Below are 20,532 nucleotides of genomic sequence, written 5' to 3'. Positions count from 1 at the left end.
TAGATAATCTCATTTCCTCATTTTTCTAATGTTCTTTCTGTGATCAAAAGTCTCTGCTTTTCATATCAAACAGGTATTGCCAGCTTTCCCTTCACTACCCAGACCCAAGCTTCCTGGCTTTAACACACCTTTAATTTATCAGATCTCCCAATCCCTGTCATTATGGGCATCAGCTGCACAGTGATCTAAATGTCATCAATTTCCACATCAAATGATTCACCCAGCACAACCAGAAACACCCATGCAGAATAGCATCTGAAGCTCCTCTCTGGTATCATCACAGTTTCTGCTTTTCTCTTCCTGTTCTCTAGTTCATAGAATGTAGACACTGCTGGACTGAAGCACACAGAATTCTCCTAAAAAACCACACTGCCTCCAGGGTGTTACACACACACACACACACACACACACATACACACACACACACACACACACACACACACACACACATGTGTGTGTGTATATATATGTCATCATATATATATATATATATATATATATATATATATATATATATAAAACCCACTCACCTCAGCTGTATACATGTCATCTCTCTATGGAAACAAACATCATTATTTTACTTAGAATGCTTGAATAATTTCATATTATTTTTGAAGAAAGCCCCAAGATGCACTGTCCTTTCTATCTCTTTCATTGTTTATGGTTGTGTTTTATAATCCCTGTACTAAAAAGTTATTCATCCATTTTGAGAATACATTCTGATATCCAGATTTAAGTGCAGGAACATACAGTAACTTCTAACATATCTATTTATCATGACTTCTATGCTAACCAATATTAAAGTAGTTACTTCAGAGCATAAGTCAGATAGTTTATTTACAGTCAGTCCAACATATTTAAGAAACACTTTCATATACATGAGGATAGTATATAGATGATAAATAGACATAGATATAAAATATTCAAATTGCTCTCCATGCACAGGTTTATTTGCAATTTCTGGTTTAATTTCTAACTTGGAAGGGCTGATGGCCCCAAAAGAAAGGGAAAAGATATAACCCAAGCTAGCATGTTTGTATGTGTGTGTATATACATATATATGCATATATATCATATATGCATATAAACAAATATAATTTATATATTACATATTGATATTTCATACTGCTGTGGCTCTATTAAGCTGCTGGCCTCTGCTCATGTCATGTCATACTAAGACTAAAAGGTGCCTGTATGTGCTTATGTGCACCACATGTTGATTTCAACATGTCTTGGGGCATAAATGCCTATACAGCCCTATCCGATCAGGCTACTTACCTTTTTACCTTTACTAAAAGTGTCCTCCAGGGCAGATTTTGAGGTTGTCATCACCTTGTCTTTCTCTAGTCAGCTTCCCACTCTCCTGGAGCTGCCAAGCACTTCCATGCTTTATTTTTGAATGTGATACTTTGGAAGATCTACAGAATCAGTAAATAACCCTTGGGTATTTATCCCTGTGTCCCACCCCCAGCCAAAAAAAAAATCAAAATTATATTTGCACAGAAATTGTGACATACGATTAGTTTGGGTTTTATTGCTGTGAAGAGACACCATGACCACGGCAACTCTTATAAAGGAAACATTTGATTGGAGCTGGCTTACAGGTTCAGAGGTTTAGTCCATTATCATCATGGCGGGAAGCATGGTGGCATACAGGCAGACATGGAACTGGAGAGGGAGGTGAAAACTCTATATCTGGATCCTGGGCAGCAGGAAAATATGGTGAGCTGCTCTTTCTGGCCTGAGTTTCTGAAACCTCAAAGTTTACCCCCACTCAGTGACTGACACACTCCTTCCAACAAGGCCACACCTCCAATAATGCCACTATGAGTTTATGGGGACCATTTTCATTCACACATACATTTCTAATACTCAAGCATTTACTAGTCCAAACCTGGGAATGACCCAAAATGTTTATATAAATGGTTACTCAAACTGGGGAAACTGTTTCTCACAATACTACATTTTAATAAAAGAGAATCAAAAGATGAAAACAATAATAGAAGTAAAGAAATGCATGCCTAGCAGATCATATCCAAATCAGAACCCAACTTACTGTATGATTGTAAGCTGAATAATAATAATAAGCTAGTAATAGGAATTTACTAGCATATTAAACATTCTAAATATGGGGAAGCAATTGGTGATAAATTTAAGGCGGCAAAAGTGTGGATGTGTCTATAAAGTGAATTATCAAAAAGCTTTATTTTTATTGTATAATTTTCTTGATGTGATTATACACACACATATATATGCATATATATGCATATATATATATGATTCAATTGTATAAAATCATTTCCCTGACACGCACATACACACATCAGCTGTGTACCTATGTTTTATCATAAGAAGAAATGAAGCAAAAGAAGGGCACTTGGGTTCTTCTAGAAAAGCCTTAAAACTTGTGTTTATTACTTTTATGTGTATGTGTGCACCTTTATGAGTTAATATGTACCATGTACGTGCAAGAACCCTCAGAGGTCAAGAGAGGGCATTAGATCCTCTGGAATTGGAGTCACAGATTGTTGTAGGCTGTGATGTGTGTGCTGGGAAGGAAAACTCAGGTCCTCTGGAAGAGCAGTAAGTGGTCTTAACTCCAGAGCCATCTCCATAGCCCCATGTCCTTGTAAAAATTTTATACAACTCCCTGAAAATCTATAAATATTTTAAATATTATACAAAATTGACCTGGACTTCACAACTCCCTCCAAAGTAGTTTTTTTTTTTAAAGAAAATCTAGAAGAGAGAGTAAGCGGAGCAACAATAGGGTATAGTAAATTGCAATGCATAGTTTAATAAAGATATGGGAAACACAGCATACAACAAGATGCTAACGTGGCGTTCAACCGTACTGAGTCGTAATTAATTTTTGATACATAGTGAACATTTTGCTATTCTTGCTTAGCTATGCCTTGTGCTACAGTTGTACATACCACTTTTAAGAATGTCTTTCTGTTAGCCTGTCTGTTCAAACCCTCCAAGTTGCTTTTTCTTAAGCATTCCTTCATGCTCTAAAGAGTCCACTCGTGTTTATAATACCTTACTACATTTAATGACTGTTCTGGCTTAAATCCCACACTCCTTTGTTTTAATTCCCCCTTAGCTCACCTACAGACTCATCAATCACACCAAACCCAGAAAGGGTTCTGAGCGTCTTTGCTGTGAAGAGACACTAAGGGCTGGAGGAGATAGCCCAGACAAGAAAGTGTCACCAGGCCTCTAGGCCCTGTCTTCTGAGTGACGTGGTCTTGATTGCTGGGTTCCAGTACACCTTTGCGGTTATCTCGAAGGAACATGGGATTTGGTTTGCCCTTTAATAAAATTGATTACATCCATACGGCTATAAAGGGATGGAATTTATCTTTAGTCTGCCATAAACTTCTTGAGTGCATATTTAACAAATGTAAAAAGTTTTATTAAGAAGGGGGTTTAGGAGGATAAATGGGAGATTTTTTTTCCTGCAGAAGTTTTTATTTTTAAAGATAAAAGAAAGTATCTTTCCATATTGTCTTTTCTCCTCATGGGTTGGCATCTATGCCTAGATTTCTGCTGAGTTCTCCTAAATGGACCAGTCTTCTTGACTGATCTCTTGTCCAGATAGTAACAGGTTATTTCTTGAGATACAAATGTGGTGCTAGTAAAACCCCTGGAAGAACTCATTCACTAATCCAGTTATTCCTCACCATAAAAACTCATTCACTAATCCAGTTATTCCTCACCATAAAAACTCATTCACTAATCCAGTTATTCCTCACCATAAATACAACAACCTTTCTGTTGAGCTATGCAGGGGGAAAAACAGCTATCTTAATACAATCACACAGAAATTTTTGTCTCTTTTACTACTGATTCTAATTTCTAGGTGTGGCATCTCTTACATCTGCCTTTCTGTTTGTATCTCACTCAGAAATAAATACAGTATCCACGATGTTTGATAGCCATGTCTATTGCTTGTTGGCCTTCAGAAGTTCAAAGGCAGAGTTAAATTTGAATTATTTGAATGTATCTACGTTAATTAGGTGAAAGCAATAATGTCACTCAGTAAGCACATGTTTCTCATTTTGGCTACATACTAACCTCCATAGAATATAATAAAATCATCAATATAACCAACACTTATCATAACTTTTGTGACCTATTTAAAATTTTAAATATGTCTTAAGGTTCCAGTTAGGAAGTCATTCATTTTAGTGGCCACACAAGTAAAAGTCTTTATAATTTGCTGTCAATTATTAGGTGATTTTTTTTTTAGTATATGAAAAATATCTGGCCTTATGAAATATTGAAATACTAAAATAAATATACAACACAAACCAGAGAAAATTCTTCAGTAAACAAAGGTTTAATTTTTCTTGTTATTAATCATTAGCTATTAGATATTTCTTGACAAAAAAACCATTAAGATGTTTAGGAAGCATTAATGAAAAACTTAAAATTTTTATTGCTTAGTTTGTTGCCTTTTACAAAACGGTAAAGGCATTTATTTTATTTTACATGTAATATTGTACATAAGGGCATACATACAGGCCGTATCATGCGCAAAAGAAGTGGTACTAAGTGACTGAAGAGAGGGCTCATGGGCTAGGAGGGCTGAAGGCTCTTTCAGAGTCCAGCATTCATGTGGGGTAGCTCCAGGCATCCTCTGACTTTTGCAGGGAAAATAGTGAGTCCTCTGGGCTCTGGTCACAGAGCTGCTGCGGCACCCACTCTGGTGGGGCTTCTTGTTCCTACCCGGTTCTGTCTTTCCTGCTTCCCAAGAGCTCAGGCGCAGGGGCCACGAGCTGCTGCCGTTGCACCAACTGACATCACTGTGGCAAAGCCAGCAGCCACACCATGCTGCCGTTATTCCTAGTCCTCGCATACTTAGGCCAACTCATCACCGCAGGCAAAGGTAAGCGAAGTTCCTGCTGGGCAGGGGACCACTTGTCAACAGGCCATCCACCATGCTGGCTCCACAGTCTTTACTCCTGGAAGTTCAGAAGTGGCTAGCAGAGGTGCATCGTAGCCCCAGCCAGCTCTGGGGTGGAGGGGTTCAGGGGCCCACCTCTCCCTGGTGGTGGGGGAACTCAGCTCAAAGACCCTGGACTCTCCTCACTGACTTTCCAGAATCAGAAGAACATCGGCCAGGTTGGAGGAGAAGGGGAGGGAGGGAGAAAGCCAGAAGCCCGTCTGTCCCACGTGTTCTCGGCTTGTCTAGAGGAGCGCATGGCCAAGACATGGGATTTCTGCTGCGCTACAGGCACACTCACTGTAGCTCTCTCTGCAGACATAGAAACGCCACTTCTGCAGATCACAGTGCCAGAGAAAATCGAGACCAACATCAAGGATGGCAAGGAGACAGGAACACAAGTAATTAAGAAACCGGATTTTTGGAAAATGATGGGTGTGAATTTGTACTCTATATCTGGCCCACATCAACGAATTCCTACATAGCTCTTTTCAAATTCTGTTTATGCCTAATTGAGTGTGCTAAAGACTGTTGCTCTGAGGCAGGGCAACTGTCTCAGTTTTCTTGGGCTTCCCAGGAGGTGTATGAACATTGCCCAACTGTTTTACTTAAGACTCAAATGCTTTAGCTTCTGGTCTCCACGCTGCCATGCACAGCTTACCGGCCTCAGAGAAAACACGGCCACTAATTATATATTCTTACACATGAGACTAAGCTAAAATCGGCCATGCAGCATGATTTTTAGACTGGTCCCATAAAACCCTCCAAGCCTATAAATGGACACATTTTAAATCCTTTGGAAAGCAGGACAGTAAAGCATCAAATAATAACATCATTCTAAAGACCACAAAGAGATGCGAAGAAAGTGTCTATCTGCATAAATTCTGAGATACTCATTTTAACCAACTGAATATTTAGTCACATTTTTAAATGACTCAATATGGCAATAATATGTCTTTCTACTTCTATAGCATTACCTCACATTATGTGTATAAAACTTCTGACCTGCAGATAGCCTCGTGTTTCTGCAGAGCCATTTCTATAGGACCAGGAAGCTGTTAAAACAACCTCGGCAAAGTGGTTCACGATGTTTTCAGTTCTTCCCCAGTCAGACAGTTGTTTCCTACAAAGTTACCACAGTGACTCAGCATCATTTTTTCTTTTTTTCTTTTCTTTTTTTTTTTGTTGTTGTTGTTTTTGTTTTTTGGTTTTTCGAGACAGGGTTTCTCTGTATAGCTCTGGCTGTCCTGGAACTCACTCTGTAGACCAGGCTGGCCTCGAACTCAGAAATCCTCCTGCCTCTGCCTCCCAAGTGCTGGGATTAAAGGTGTGGGCCACCACCTCCTGGCAGTCATCGTTTTCTATTGCCCTAAATCATCTGCTCACAGTCTCCCTGCCTGTGCCTTTCTTCCACAGACAATTTAATTCAATATATAACATGGTGGTTGCCTACCTAGTTTTAAAACTAGCCTCTTTGGATTTGACAATAGATATTATTCAATCTACAAGGAAATAATATTTCACATTCCAAACCACAAATGTGACATTTTAAATAACATTTTTGTTTAGTCTTCAAAAAGTTTCTTATGTGTCTATGACATATCTTGATCGTACCCAACTCCATTCCTTTTGTAGCTCCCTTGTGGTCCCCATCTTAATATCCTTTATGATTTTGGGTTGCTTTTCTTTAAACAAATTTTCTATATGTTTTCTATTTTAACCAGTTTTTGCCACCCACGGGCCTTACTTGTGCCTTTCTTGTAGGTTTCATTACAATGTATCTGCATGTTTCATTTTCTGTTTCATTTTCTTGGGCTATAGAAACTGGCACCGTAAAATTTGCTCTCCAGTAGTTTATCTTTTGATTTATGGAAATAAAACATACCCAGTATAGTTAATTGTATGTATCAATCTTTCAAATAATGACTGATACTACTTGTAATATGGACATATTTCATATACCCTTTCAATGTTTATGATTCTGGTGTTGTTTGGTAGTGGAAGACATTTGTATTTAATTGCTTTCCCCTTTAGGTTCAGTAGCAACAGTAACAGGTTCCTAGGTAGCACTGAAGGCAATGCCAGTATTGGGTGAGAAAAACACAGCTTATAGGATTTGTGTGTGTGTGTGTGTGTGTGTGTGTATGTGTTATTTTACTTATTAAATAAGGATGGATGGAATATGGGATTGAGGGAAGTAATGCATGAATTGGAAAGGGCACATAAGTATAAGAAACATGAGAAATAGTAGAGACTATTGTGAGATCATTTCTGTTTGAGGATATGTAGGTTCTAATGTCTGGTCATATAAAAATGCACATATACATCAATTATAGCTTGTTACTTTTAAGAAGTTGACATTTCTAATAATGTCTGTCTCTCTCTCCCTCCGTCCCTCCCTCCCCACTTTGTCACAGGTCACTTACGTGGTTAGAATTGAGGGCAAAGCATACACACTCCAACTTGAAAAACAGTAAGTCAGCAAGCGCTCTCTCGCTCTCACCACACAGCTGCTCCTACTTGCTCTTCCTCAACTATTCCCCACGCTGAGCACAAACGCTCCATTTACTTATTTAGCAGGCTCTGTCTTCTTTAAGATTCACGTGGAACTGAGACTTTAAATCTTCCTTGTGAAATGTGAAACCTAAGTAAATCTACATTCATAAATCTACATTCATAATGTCCTAAGACATATCTGATAAATGAAGATTACCAAAGGCCTGAAAGCAGCTCTGCCTTCAGTGTGCGCATCCCTCTCTGCTCCAGCACCAGCTGCTCCCCTCTCTGCTCCAGCTCCTTCCCTCTCTGCTCTAGCTCCTCAAAGGTCTTACTACGTCTAATGAGATGATTTAAAGTCTATTTATTGATTTATGTATGTTGAATTATCTTGCACCTTTGTAATAAAGCTAACTTGGTCATAGTGGGCAATATTTTTATGTATTCTTGAATTGGGCTTCCAAGTACTTCACTGAGAAGTTTTACATCCAGGTCATCAGTGAAAAGCCCAGAATTTTCTTTTTTTGTATTGGGCCTATATGTGTCCATTTTGCTTTCAGGATAATACTGAATTTATAAAAATAATTCAGAAATGTTCCTCCATTTTCTATAATAATTTGAGGAGTATTGGCATTAGTTCTTCTTTGGATGTCTGGAATAATTCTGCACTGATTCCATCTGGCCCTCAGCCCCAGATTTTGTTGCTGGTGTTGTTATTGTTGTTGGTGGTGGTGTTTTTAGATTTTTTAAATTACTTTTTCTATCTTATTGGACATGATGGGAGTATATCTTGAATTATCTATCTATCTATCTATCTATCTATCTATCTATCTATCTATCTATCTACCTAACTATATTTTAGATTTCAAGTTTGGGATTGAAGCTCCAAGATCCAGTGGTACAATTGGTTAGCAAGGCACTAATAATTTAGGTTTTTAAAGCTCACTCTTTAACAATTCCTTGAATTTTCTCAATGTCATGATAGCTCCCATTTTGTTTTTAATTTTATTATTTGGCTAAATGACTAAAGGTTTGCCAATCTCATTAATCTTTTCAAAGAACCAAGTCTCCATTCTGCTGAATCTTTGTAATTTTTTGTCTCTAGTTCATTTTGGTTATCTTTCCCCATCTGGTTTGGATGTAGTGCTCGTTCTTATATTTCCAAAGCCTTGAGGGTACACCACTAAGTTTTTAAAAATCTCTGGATGTAAGCAGTCAATGTTGCACTTGTAACCTCTCAGGGCTGTCTGACGTGTGCTCCACAGAGTTTTGAATGTTGTGTTTTCATTTTAATTTACTCTTAGGAGTTTTATGTTTCCCTCTTGAGTTCTCCCTGTATTCAATTAGTCATTAGTCCATTGTATGGTTCGCATACTCTCTCTAGATTCTGTTGTTGATGGTGTCCAGTTTTAGTCCCTCATGATAGGTTAGAAGGAAGGATGTCATCTCCATTTTCCTAAATGTGATGAATCTTGCTCTGTGATCCACTATGCGATTGCTTTTGGAGGAGGTTCTATGGCTGCCAAGGAGAATGTACATTCTTTAGTGTTTGCGTGAAATACTTCTATAGATGCTTGTTGTGCTTATCCAGTGAGGACTCTAACATAAGCACACACTTGTAAAGCTACCTGATGTTTGACAAAGAGGCCAAAAATACACTTTGGAGAAAAGATAGTATCTCTATCGAATGGTGTTGGTTACATTGGATAGCTACATGTAGAAGAGTGAAACTAGATCCTTATCTCTCACCTTGCACAAAACTCAACTCTAAATAGCTTTAAGGCTTTGATATAAGACTGATACCCTGAATCTCATAGAAGGGGAAAGAAGAGAGTATGTCTAAACTCATTGGCATGGGAAGGGACTTTCTGTACAGGACCCCAGTAGTGCAAGCATTAGCCAACAGCTAATGAATGACAGACACTTCCTGACCTTCAAAGAGTACGGCCACCAAGTGGAGGAGGAGCCCTGCAGAGTGGGAAGTCAATGGTTAACAGCTGCGTGTCTAACTAAAGATAAGTAACTAAAAAGAACTAAAACAAACAGGCACACAAAATGCTAGAATCAATAAAGAATCAAGGAAAGAACAGTTTAAAAACTGGGCATGAAACTAAGCAGACGAAATAGAAATGGAGATTCTGAATTTGAGGTGGCTTGTAACTTTATGGGAACCATTGCATGCACACATAAGGTGTGTTTGTGGTTAATATCAGCTAAAGCTGAAACGATACAATGTAGTTGTGACCATTAATTAGCTATATGTATAATTTGCCATAGCCCTATACTAACTGCTCCCTGGTTTTAGTTTTAATTATTGTCTTTATGGTTTTTATGTATCTACTATACCAGTAGAACACAATTTAATAATGAAAAGAAGAGTCCATGTAATTCTAAGATATTTGGGTTTGTGAAATGTACATTTTAGTTAATTAATCTGGAAGTTTTGATGTTAATAAACTATTCAATTATGAAATATTATTAATGATATTATTACAATAATATATCATTATTTTGATTGAAATAGGTCATTTTTACATCCACTTTTTGGGACATATTTGCGTAACACGTTGGGAACATTGCAACCTTATTTTTCTTTAGTAAAGGTAAGTTTAATCTACTGTATAGATTGTGTGTGTGTGTGTGTGCGTGCATGTATGTGTGCGTGTGCGTGTGTGTGTGTGCGTGTATAAGTGTGGGTGTGTATAGTGGTGTTTTTCTCTCTTATATATTCATGGCTTTTAATTTAGAAATTATTATGCATACATATAGATAGACTATATATGTTCCTATATATGTATGGATTCATGTAATATGCTACTTTAAAAGCTAGTTTTTGCCCTTTAAATTTATTTTTAATTGAAAAATTATTATACCACTTAATCTCTTATATCCCCCCATCCCACACCCCTCTACCCCCACATCCCCACCCCATCCCTCACCCACCCCCACCCCCACCCTGCTAACTTTTCTCATGTTCCCTTTCCTCCGATGTGGTGATAACATTTCAGTCAAGGTATCATGAAGGAGCCTAGGCCGGTGACAAAATCCCTGTCGGGATCACAGGTTTGTGGTATCATGAGCAACTTAGATTCATTACTTCAAGTCTGAGATGGAAAAGGAAAGGCAGGTTGAGGGGTAAGGCCCTTGAAAGGTTGGGAATGTTGTCTCATAAGCCCCACACAGTGGAGGAGACCGTAGGAATTACCATCTAGAAAGACAGTGGGAAAATGGTGAGAGAAGGCAGACTGCACACAGAGCGGCTCAGGTGCAAGCACGGGTGGATGGGCAGAAGTGGGGTGGCATCCAAAGGCTCTCTGATGGGAGTGGCGGGCTGTATGTAGTATAAGGGATTCTGACGTAACTCTGAGGTTAAGGGTCTCGGAGCACCTTGATACCTCAGTATCAGAGCTAAGGCAGAGACTATTAGCTGTCTGCATTTTACAATGAACTTTGATTAACATTTATTAATTGTGAAAACCAACAGGGTCTAGTGTGGCATATCAACGCTTTCGTATCATGTGCAATGAACAAATGGAGCTTCCCATCATCTCTTCTCTCTTTCCCCTCCCCATCCTCATCACCACTGCTCCTGAACCAGATTTACCTTTCTGGCTTCCACACATGACAGAGAATATGTGGTACATGTCGGAGTGGGCTGGGCTTATTATTATTACTGGAATTTATTATTACTTATTAAGTATTATTACTAATGGAAGTAGGGTCCTCACTTCCACTCTCTGTACGAGACTGATGAGATTTTGAATTTTATTCCCCACCGTGTGTGTGATGACAGCTTGTTTTCTTTTCAGCAGCTGAAAAGCGATCACTACTGAGCCCATAGTTTAGCTTTTGTGAGCAGTGTTTCCCTAGGCAAGGGTGTACAGGTGTCTTCAGCATGTTGTTTCCCTTTCTTCTGCCCATGTAACCAAGAGTTGGGCGAGCTGGGCCTTATGGTGGATCTGGCTTAGTTTTGTTTGCTTGGTTGTTTGTTTCTTCATTTTTTTTTTAAATTAAAAATAGGATTTTCCCTCCTATAGTATATTCTGATTATGATTTCTGTCCTCCAACTTCTCTCAGATCCTACACACCTCTTCTCTTACTCCAAATCCCCACCTCTTCTTGTTCTCTCTCATTACGAAACAGGCATCTAGAAAAAAATTAAGTAAAACAAGGTTAAAAGTCTCTTCCTCTGTTCCATTATAGATTGCATGGACTGAATGATAATTAGATGTTGAATTTATCTCACTTACCAAGAAAAATTAATTTAATTCTAGCATAAAACTCCTTAAAAAAAACCTGGCAATTTTAAAAGCAAAAGTATTTTTTGGTTTGAGATATAGGCTCCTTCAAACATGCTCTACATCGGTGGCGATTACAAAGAAACCATCGTAAGTCCATCACAGCCATCAGTCTATGGTTTTCTGTTCTATTGTTTGTATTTGTCCAGTTTTTGCATCAGGACAACACTGGTCTCTGTAAGAACATGGCAAGTCTTAGTTTCTTCTCTGTGGATGTAAGATCCATTCTAATAGCTGACACATTTGATGAGTCACTCCGCTAAGGCTCTGTGCCTGTGGACATCCGTGGTACAGTGCGGGAGCTTTCTAGCTGCCAGCTCAGACTACTTGTCGTTTGTAGCCACATAGGTGGGTCCAGGTTTCACTTGTGTTCCTTTTGTGGTCTCAGGCGCTGGTGAACGATGTGGATTTGTTGATGTCTCTGTGTTGTCCCCCACGACAGCCGGCAGTGCTGGAGTGTTCAATAGCTCACAAGAATGGTCTCTGTGTTCTTTCTTTTTAAGTTTGTCCTTCTTACCTACATGTTTGTTTCTTTAATTTGTTGGATTTATCAAAGAGTCAGATCTCCAGTTTCTTTGTGTTTTCTAACTTTCAATTTTCTTTTAATTCATGTGTTTCTTTTCCTTCCTCACACCTGACTAGAAGTTCCTTGCCATTTTCCTATTTCCTGTCCACTTCCTCTTTTCTGTTATAAGCCTCTATGCCCACTTTGTGCCTCTCCACTTGAATTTCTCCACATCCATAGCAATGTGATCTGTGTCCTTTCAATTCAGAGGTTCATATAGTCAACACACTATTTCAAATCCCTCTTGGGTCTTCTGCTCTGACTCAGGAAGTTTCCAAAACCATGCTGTTTAATTTGTAAGTAGTCAGCAACTTCTGTCTGTTCCGTGTTCCTGATTTCTGTTCTGATTTTTACTGTAGCCAAAGCACACTGCCAGTTAAACTCATGATTATTCACTTTATGGCCTAATATATGCACCAAGGTGAACAGTTTTGGTCACTTGGAAGGAATGTGTACGTATGCTAGGGAGGGTTTCTGCATAGTTAGGGTTAGTGTTGCTTTCTGCCTTGTGTTTGTGCTAGGTCTCCTCTCTCTCTCTCTCTCTCTCTCTCTCTCTCTCTCTCTCTCTCTCTCTCTCTCTCTCTCACACACACACACACACACACACTGAGACAGTGTCTGGGGTCTGTGTTCTTCCTCAGTTGTCAGTATTTGTGGCAAGGCTCTTGAAGCTGGGACATTCATTTGATGCTTGTGCATTTTAGATGGCTGTGTCCTCTGGTGGTTTGCTTCTGTTATCTTTTACAACAACTTTGACAATAATAGATTCATTAGCTAGCACATATAATGTGGTCCTCATAAAATTATTTTGCTTTTAGCATTTACTGTCAAGCTGCTTATATACTTATGTTTTGAAATGTTTTGTTTATTACCTATATTAACAGTGTAAAGCAGGTTTCATTGTGACATTTTAGACAAGCATGTGATGTTTTGACTTCATTCATACCTTATTTCTCTCTCCTCCAGGGTTCTGTGCCTCTTCCCTAATAGTCCCTCCTCTAATTTTCATAGGTTCTAAGGCATCTTCTTTATCCATTTACCCACTAGTGAGCATGTAGGCTGGTTCTATGTCTTGACTATGGAGAATAGTACTGCAATAGGCATGGTGTGTGTGTGTTGCTGTGCCACACCCTTTACAGCTCCTTGAACGAGTACAGATGCCTCTCTTGGAAATCCTCTTAGAAAACTTGGGGCACTGGACACAACGAACTAAGTCCTTGTCTTCCGACTTGAAGCCAGACTCTAAGAGGCCCATCCTCTTTCTAGGACTGTTGCTGCTACCCTGAAAGCAGTATTCTGGAAAGAGGGCCAGCCTCTCTCTACTGGGTCTAATGTGGGCATGTGTGGTGAGTCCCTGAGGCGGATGGTATGGCATGCCACACAGGTTATGTAAGCCTAGTGGGACAGAGTGACTTCTCGCTGGCTCTCCTCTCATTAATCGCCAACCTTGTACTTTGCTTCCATCACACTTCTGCCTGAGTGACTCTTGCTGTGTAGATATTCGGTGACACCTTACAGAAAGCACAGCCAGCCGATCCCTGGGGTTAATCGTGGATGGGGATCTTATCCTTCTTTGGGAAGCACCGTTGGCACCACTTGCAGATGCAGGTTGCTGCTCCTGCTACTTGGCCTGCAGCATGTGCAGATCTCTCTGTCTGCAGAAAGCCCTGGAGTGTGAGTGAAGGTGACGTTGTGCTTATCTGGCCTTTAATGACTGCTCTTGTGGAGAGATCCAGCTTGCTGTTCTAACTGATGGCAATAAGGTTTGGGATGGGGTTTATGTCATGTGTTAGACTAAATGGAGATCCGTTCCTGGATGCTTTTAACATAGAGACACATTTGGAGGGGGCAAAGAGGCATCAGGGAAGCTCTCACAGTGCAGCATCCAAAGGGAATCTGGAAATCAATATAGTTTAGACCCACGAGGAGAGGGGACTCACTAAAGAGGTGCTTGTGGCCGCATTTGAGAATCTCTACCATCAGGAAAGTCAATAAGGAAGAGAGTTTGCACTAGCAATGATTAATAACCTTTCTAGCGGGATATTAAGAAAAAGCAAGGTGAAGAAATGCCAGCTAAGTACTTCTGAACCTGCAAGATGCTTCAGTGGGTAAAGGGGCTTCCTGCAAAGCCTGGTAACTGGAGTTCCACCCCCAAGTCCCACGTGGTAGAAGGTGGGACTGACTCAAAAGTTGAACTTGGACCTCTGAATGCCCACTGCGGTGTGTACATGCAGACATGTGTAAATAAACGAAGGAATATTTACAAAACTCTTTCGCCTGACCCCCAGAATGGAATGAAATGTTCATAGTTGAATTCATTCTAATGTTGTAAAGTCTAGTGGGTATACACTGTGAACTTAGGAAATCTGGCTAAAAAGGGGAACGATTCAGATAAATAGTATAAATAGTTGTCAAAAATTAAAGTTATAGCAGGAATATTTCAGAGAGGGAAATAGTAATGATGAGTGAAGCCCATGAAGGTGCTCAGGAAGCACATTTGGGAGGATGGGAAGGCTGTTGACCATCCCGCACGTAAAGGAACAGCTAAATGTGGATGTCTGCTATAAAGTCAGGAAGTGGGTCTGACCCTGAGTCAGGAGGTGGGTCTGACCCTGATCAGGAAGTGGGTCTGACCCTGACCAGGAGGTGGGTCTGACCCTGACCAGGAGGTGGGTCTGACCCTGACCAGGAGGTGGGTCTGACCCTGACCAGGAGGTGGGTCTGACCCTGACAAGGAGGTGGGTCTGACCCTGACCAGGAGGTGGGTCTGATCCTGACCAGGAGGTGGGTCTGAGCCTGACCAGGAGGTGGGTCTGAGCCTGACCAGGAGGTGGGTCTGAGCCTGACCAGGAGGTGGGTCTGACCCTGACCAGGAGGTGGGTCTGACCCTGATCAGTCAGGAGGTGGGTCTGACCCTGACCAGGAGGTGGGTCTGACCCTGACCAGTCAGGAGGTGGGTCTGACCCTGACCAGTCAGGAGGTGGGTCTGACCCTGAGTCAGGAGGTGGGTCTGACCCTGAGTCAGGAGGTGGGTCTGACCCTGAGGGCTGCGCGTGTGAACCAGCTATAACACTTCTTCTGTTGCTTCTTAGAGTCACTGCTTTTATCAAGGACACGCTGCCGAGATCCCAGCATCAACGGTGACACTCAGTACTTGCTCAGGGCTCAGGTACCCTTCTGGATGCGTGCACACTATGATTGCATGTCAACCCTCGGCTTCTACCATCTCACCATCTTCTGTGAGAATAGAATGGGCACCCACCTCCAAAGAAACAAACAATCACACCAACCAGATCTGTAGACTGTGGTAGCACTGATTACATGGCTCCTCTACTTGCGCCTCTGCCTCTTGTCCTTTCATGTACTTACTTGGGTATTTTGCCATCATAAACTTAAGCAGAAAATGCCTGCCACTAGAAGAAAGGGAATCTACATTCAGCCACATCCGCCCCCAGCTGTTGTTCTTTGCCTCAGTGGAGGGAAGACAGATGTGAAACTGGGTTTAAAACTTAATCCAAGTTCTCAGTGGGAAGTCTATGGTAATTGCACTTTTTTATGTTTTACTTTTTTTCTGATACTTAGGGGCTTGTTGCAGTTGGAGAACATCACTTATGGAATTGAGCCCTTAGAGTCTTCAGCCACATTTGAACACATACTTTATGAAATCAAGAATAATGAAATTAATTATTCTCCCTTAAGAGAAAACTACACAAATCCTGAGCAAGAAAGTCAGTCCTATCGGATTCTTGTAAAACCAGAGGTGAGGCCGACCTTTACCCACTCTACTTATATTCACATTTTGAGATTTGGATACACTGGGGAAACAGTGTTTAGCTGTGTGGTAGGAATTATTTTTTAAGATGTCATTGTTTTCCTCAGATAGTCTTTAGAAAACAACAAGGAAACATACATCTTTAAAAAAAAAAAGTGATCACATTTGCTACGGCAGTTTCTATAGTTCTATGAGGAGCCTGTACAGGAGCACATCCTAAGTATTTGCATGGCTTTGCATACCAGTGACATAATTAGTCCTGGATTTACTTACTGATACTTGGTATTTTCTTTGTCAATACATTTGCTTTGTAAAAAAAAAAAAAAAAACATTTCTTTGCTGCAAATTTTAAAAGTAAAACAAATCTCAATAATAACTAGAAAGCATCTTAAACCTCACAGTGTGGATACTGCGCTCGGGACGTCGCTGAGGACGCGCTCTCCTGGGCCTCACTACAAATGTACACTCACACATGTCCCGATTATTTTTAAAAATGAAAGTAATTTAATCATGGCTATTGCTTCAAATTTTTTATTTTTTCTATTAATATGATTGCATATTTTCTCTTTTATTTTATACTTATTACTTCCTAAATGAAATAATATTGGTAAATAAATCTATTAAAATATGAAATAAATGAGTATAGAAGGAAAAATGAAAATAAGAATGGACAAAATAATATTTTTTTTTCCAGCTAAGACCTGCTGTGGGCTGTGCTGCTCCTTTTGATTTTACACTCCGATAGAAACATATAAAGAATATTTGTTTAAATTTAAAAGTAGATACTTTATGCAACTGGGCCATCTTTACATTTAAGTTTTCCCTTTGATCAGTAAATTTGGGGAAAATAGAAAAAAAATTAAGAATCAACCTTTCTTATAAATAATTGCACCTATAACAGGCACACTCCCCAAGGCATGTTTGGCATGTGTCCTAATGTCTGCCTTTAAAATATTTGCTCAACTTTACATTTGAGCATTAGGAGCTAAATAAGTTCATTTCTAGATACACTTTTTCACTGTTCATATAAAATGAAAGTCAGCACAAAATAGTGGACGAGGCTTGAGCCTAATTTGTGACAGTCTTTCCGTCACCATTCCTGTATTTTCATTTGTTAAAGGTGTGTGTGTGAGCAAACGTTAACAGCTTGAGCCGAGAAGTTCATAAAACTGACAAAGTTAGTCACAAGTTCACAAAAACTAACAGCATATTCATCGTTCTGGAAATGGACTCACATTTTCAAATTTAAGGGTTATTTTCTTTCCTTTTTCTTTCTTTGGTTCTTTCTTGCAGATTTCTAAAATCTGCATCTTTGCTAACCCCCCCCCCCATTCTGTTTCTTATTTGTATTTGAACTTATGTAGGCATTTCCACATGCTCTTTTAAATCTCAGTTATCATGCTTAAAGTCATCCTTTGAACCCTTTGGCATGCCACTCATCTGCTATCAGTAATTGCTGATGTGGAGCTGTCAACTCTGGAGAGGGGGCATCATGTTTTCTTGTTCACATTTATTGTTTCCATGCAGAGACTTGTGCATCTGGAGTCAACTCACTGGTTGGAGGTTCTAAGTTCTGTTCCTTTTTTAGTATTCCCAGTGTTCCCACAGGGCTGGGCTATGACAAGAGTGAGGTGTAGTTCCTTAGCACTGGACTGAAGAGGTAGCTGAAGGCATTGGGCCAATCTCCAGCACAGATCAGAGGGAATAAAAATGATTGCTGGAGGAACAGTGGGCCGACAGGCCTACAAGGAGAATGCTGACTGATGACAAGCAGTCAGCCCCAGGGACAGGAGAGGAGCAACTACACCCCTCCTCCATGAACCTCCAAGGCACTTGTCAGTAAGGCTGGCAACGGAAGGAAAACCCAGGGAGTGGCATTTACCAATATGACTATTAGCTAGTCAGGGGAAAGTAAACAGGAGGCAGGGACAATGGGGGAAGAAAGGATGAAAGAATAATCGGCAGCAAAACAAAGAAAAATCCCAAACAATAGCAACATAGATGAGTTGTAGAAGGAAGAAATTGAGAAAGAAGGCATGAGGATGGAGAGAGAGCCAGTGTGCAGAGGATGGAGAGGAAGTGTACAAATGGAGACAGGAAGAATGAGAGGCAGAGAGGAAATGTATGAATGAAGACAGGAAGAACGGAGAGGCAGAAGGAAAGATTAAAACAAAATGTTACACACTGGGTCTTTTCTACTAGAATTTAGTTGCCCTCCCCCACTCCCCATCCCCCGCTGCCCATCTCAGAAGATAGCTTCTTTCCAGTGGTTGCATGTTTGTTTCTAGGTATGCTAATAATGTGTGTTAATATCCATCCTCTTACACCCAAGCAGCGGTTCATTGTTCACATCAGTGTAGGTGGGCCATGAAGACTCCAGAGCTGCAAGATGATGGGTGTCTCGGAACACTGCTCAGAATCACAATGCTTCACCTGAAGTAAATTGGATGTACTGTGTCACATGAGAAGACCTTCCAGATCCACTGACGACTGAAAAGAATAAAATTTACCCTCCCACACAATTCATAGTCTGGCTCCAACAGGGACCTCAATGTCATGTCCTTCTGGGTCTCCAGCTGAGAGCTCCAGGTTTCTGGCTTACTCTCTAGACACTGGACTAACTGACCTCTATGGTCACAGAAACCAGCTCCATACATACATACATATGCACATATATACACATACATGCACATTCCATATTATTAAATATTAAGTGTTTGTTGAACTAAGCCATGTTGCAAAAAAATAATGTTCAAGAAGCCACAAGTCAACTGAGGAATGACAAGATACATTGTGGCTAATTTATTTTACAAATAGACAACGAACGGCTCCACAGACGTGCTCAAGGAGAGACACCCAGCAAAGGTAGAAAAACTCATTGGAATGAAAATAGCCAGAGGTTTTCTTTGTTTTTGTTCTGAGACTGAACACTTTGTATCCACTCCTACTGTCTTTAGAGCATTATACTTCTGAGACTAGAGATCAAATCTATTGTCCATGTTACTAAAATAAGTACAGTGAACAGCTTGGAATCAGTACTCTAGCAGACATATGCGTACCTGATTGCAGGTTTTTATCTTATTGATGTTTTTATTGTTCCGCAGAAAGGTTCGGACTCGACACTAACGAAGAGAATTCTAAGGGTAAAGATCATCATGGATAAAGCCATGGTAGGAGTGACCTGCCTTCAGACATCTTTGTGTTGTAGAGAAACTCGTGGAGGAATGTGAATAGGAAACTTTAACTTCTTTTATTTTTCCATACTATTTTTTTTCCCTATGGGTATGAGTGTTTTGCCTACATTGTAAGTCTGTGCACTATGTGCATGAAATATTCTCCAAGTCCAGAAGAGGGAATAGGACCCTTAGGAATCATAGTTACTTTATTGGGGCACATCAGTCTTTTTTTTTTTTTAAGTTTTATTGCATTATAATGGGAAAAGTTACATGATTTCAATTTATCTGAATTTGTTAACATTTAAAAACATATTTTAAGTAAATAGAATTAAATCACATTCTTGTTTTCCTTTTGTACCCCAACTCCTCCCAGAGACCCCCCTTAAATACCTACAATATCTTTTTTGTCATATTCTTTAAAATTTATAAAATATTATAACAAAAGTAAGTATAATAAAAGTTGTTTGATATAAAACAGCAATCAATTTAACAGTCTTATGTAGGTGCTTGTCTACAGCAATACTAAAAATACATATGTTTTTCTCAATATAAATTTTAAATAACCCCAAACATATTAACTATATATTTAAAAATAATATATCACAACTAATATTTTCTTAAATGAAACATAAATATATTAAGTGTTTTTGCTTGTTTGTTTGTTTTATATTTAGTAGAGTTTAAAATCTTGGCTCTTACTGTGGTAACTTGATATAAGAGTTACAAATGTCAAGCAAAGCATTCAGTCTTACTCTTTGTTGTTTTCTTACAACCCCCCTCCCAATTTAGTTGTTTGCATTTCTTTTGGATATATAAATACTTTTAAAATATGTAAGCTGTTCTGAAAACCATAGTATAGTGTAAAAACATGAAATAAACAATACTACTAATAGAGAGGCTGAGATAGGAGAAGCAAGATCTCAAGACCATTATGTTGTACACAGCAAGACATTGTTACAAACAAACAAGCTGAAAGTATATATGGATTTTATAATATTGGACCTATTTGTCCAACTACTAAATTAGAAAGACCATTGGATGACAGTCAATAAATTTCTAATTCTTCACATTTTTGGATTTCAATTGATTAGGATATGCTGATAATATTAATTTTCATATTAAGATATTAAGAAAAAGTAATTGTTACTTCCTGTGGTTTTTGTTGTAAGAGGTGGAATTAGGTTTATGTGGATTTGTTGAAAGATAACTTTCTTGCTTCTTCTAGGGTATAGTTTTGCTCCTTATGTTGATGTTTTCCATCTATTATCCTTTGT

The 20,532-nt window shown here is 39.4% G+C and overlaps 2 protein-coding genes across 5 annotated transcripts in view; both read left to right on the top strand.

Annotated features, from left to right (window-relative positions):
- The window catches only part of LOC116104754 (disintegrin and metalloproteinase domain-containing protein 5-like), a 76,722-nt gene extending 73,384 nt beyond the window's left edge, over nt 1-3,338 (top strand). Inside the window, exon 21 of the mRNA XM_031391225.1 lies at nt 3,107-3,338. The gene's annotated coding sequence lies outside the window, so the exon portion shown is untranslated. The remainder of the gene's footprint in view (nt 1-3,106) is intronic.
- A 1,404-nt stretch (nt 3,339-4,742) lies between these two features.
- The window catches only part of LOC116069037 (A disintegrin and metallopeptidase domain 3-like), a 53,439-nt gene continuing 37,649 nt past the window's right edge, over nt 4,743-20,532 (top strand). Inside the window, exons 1-7 of one of the 4 annotated variants that reach the window (XM_031339323.1) lie at nt 4,743-4,894; nt 5,270-5,352; nt 7,369-7,424; nt 9,972-10,050; nt 15,403-15,479; nt 15,893-16,070; nt 19,187-19,252. In XM_031339323.1, coding sequence (XP_031195183.1) covers nt 4,837-4,894; nt 5,270-5,352; nt 7,369-7,424; nt 9,972-10,050; nt 15,403-15,479; nt 15,893-16,070; nt 19,187-19,252 — 597 coding nt within the window. In that variant the 5' untranslated portion in view covers nt 4,743-4,836. The other 3 variants (XM_031339322.1, XM_031339320.1, XM_031339324.1) reach the window with 3 other exon arrangements.

The sequence above is a fragment of the Mastomys coucha genome, unplaced genomic scaffold, assembly GCF_008632895.1.
Source record: "Mastomys coucha isolate ucsf_1 unplaced genomic scaffold, UCSF_Mcou_1 pScaffold22, whole genome shotgun sequence".
NCBI lineage: Eukaryota > Metazoa > Chordata > Mammalia > Rodentia > Muridae > Mastomys > Mastomys coucha.
The sequence above is the reverse complement of the archived record's forward strand: the minus strand, read 5'-3'. Positions and strand labels throughout refer to the sequence as shown.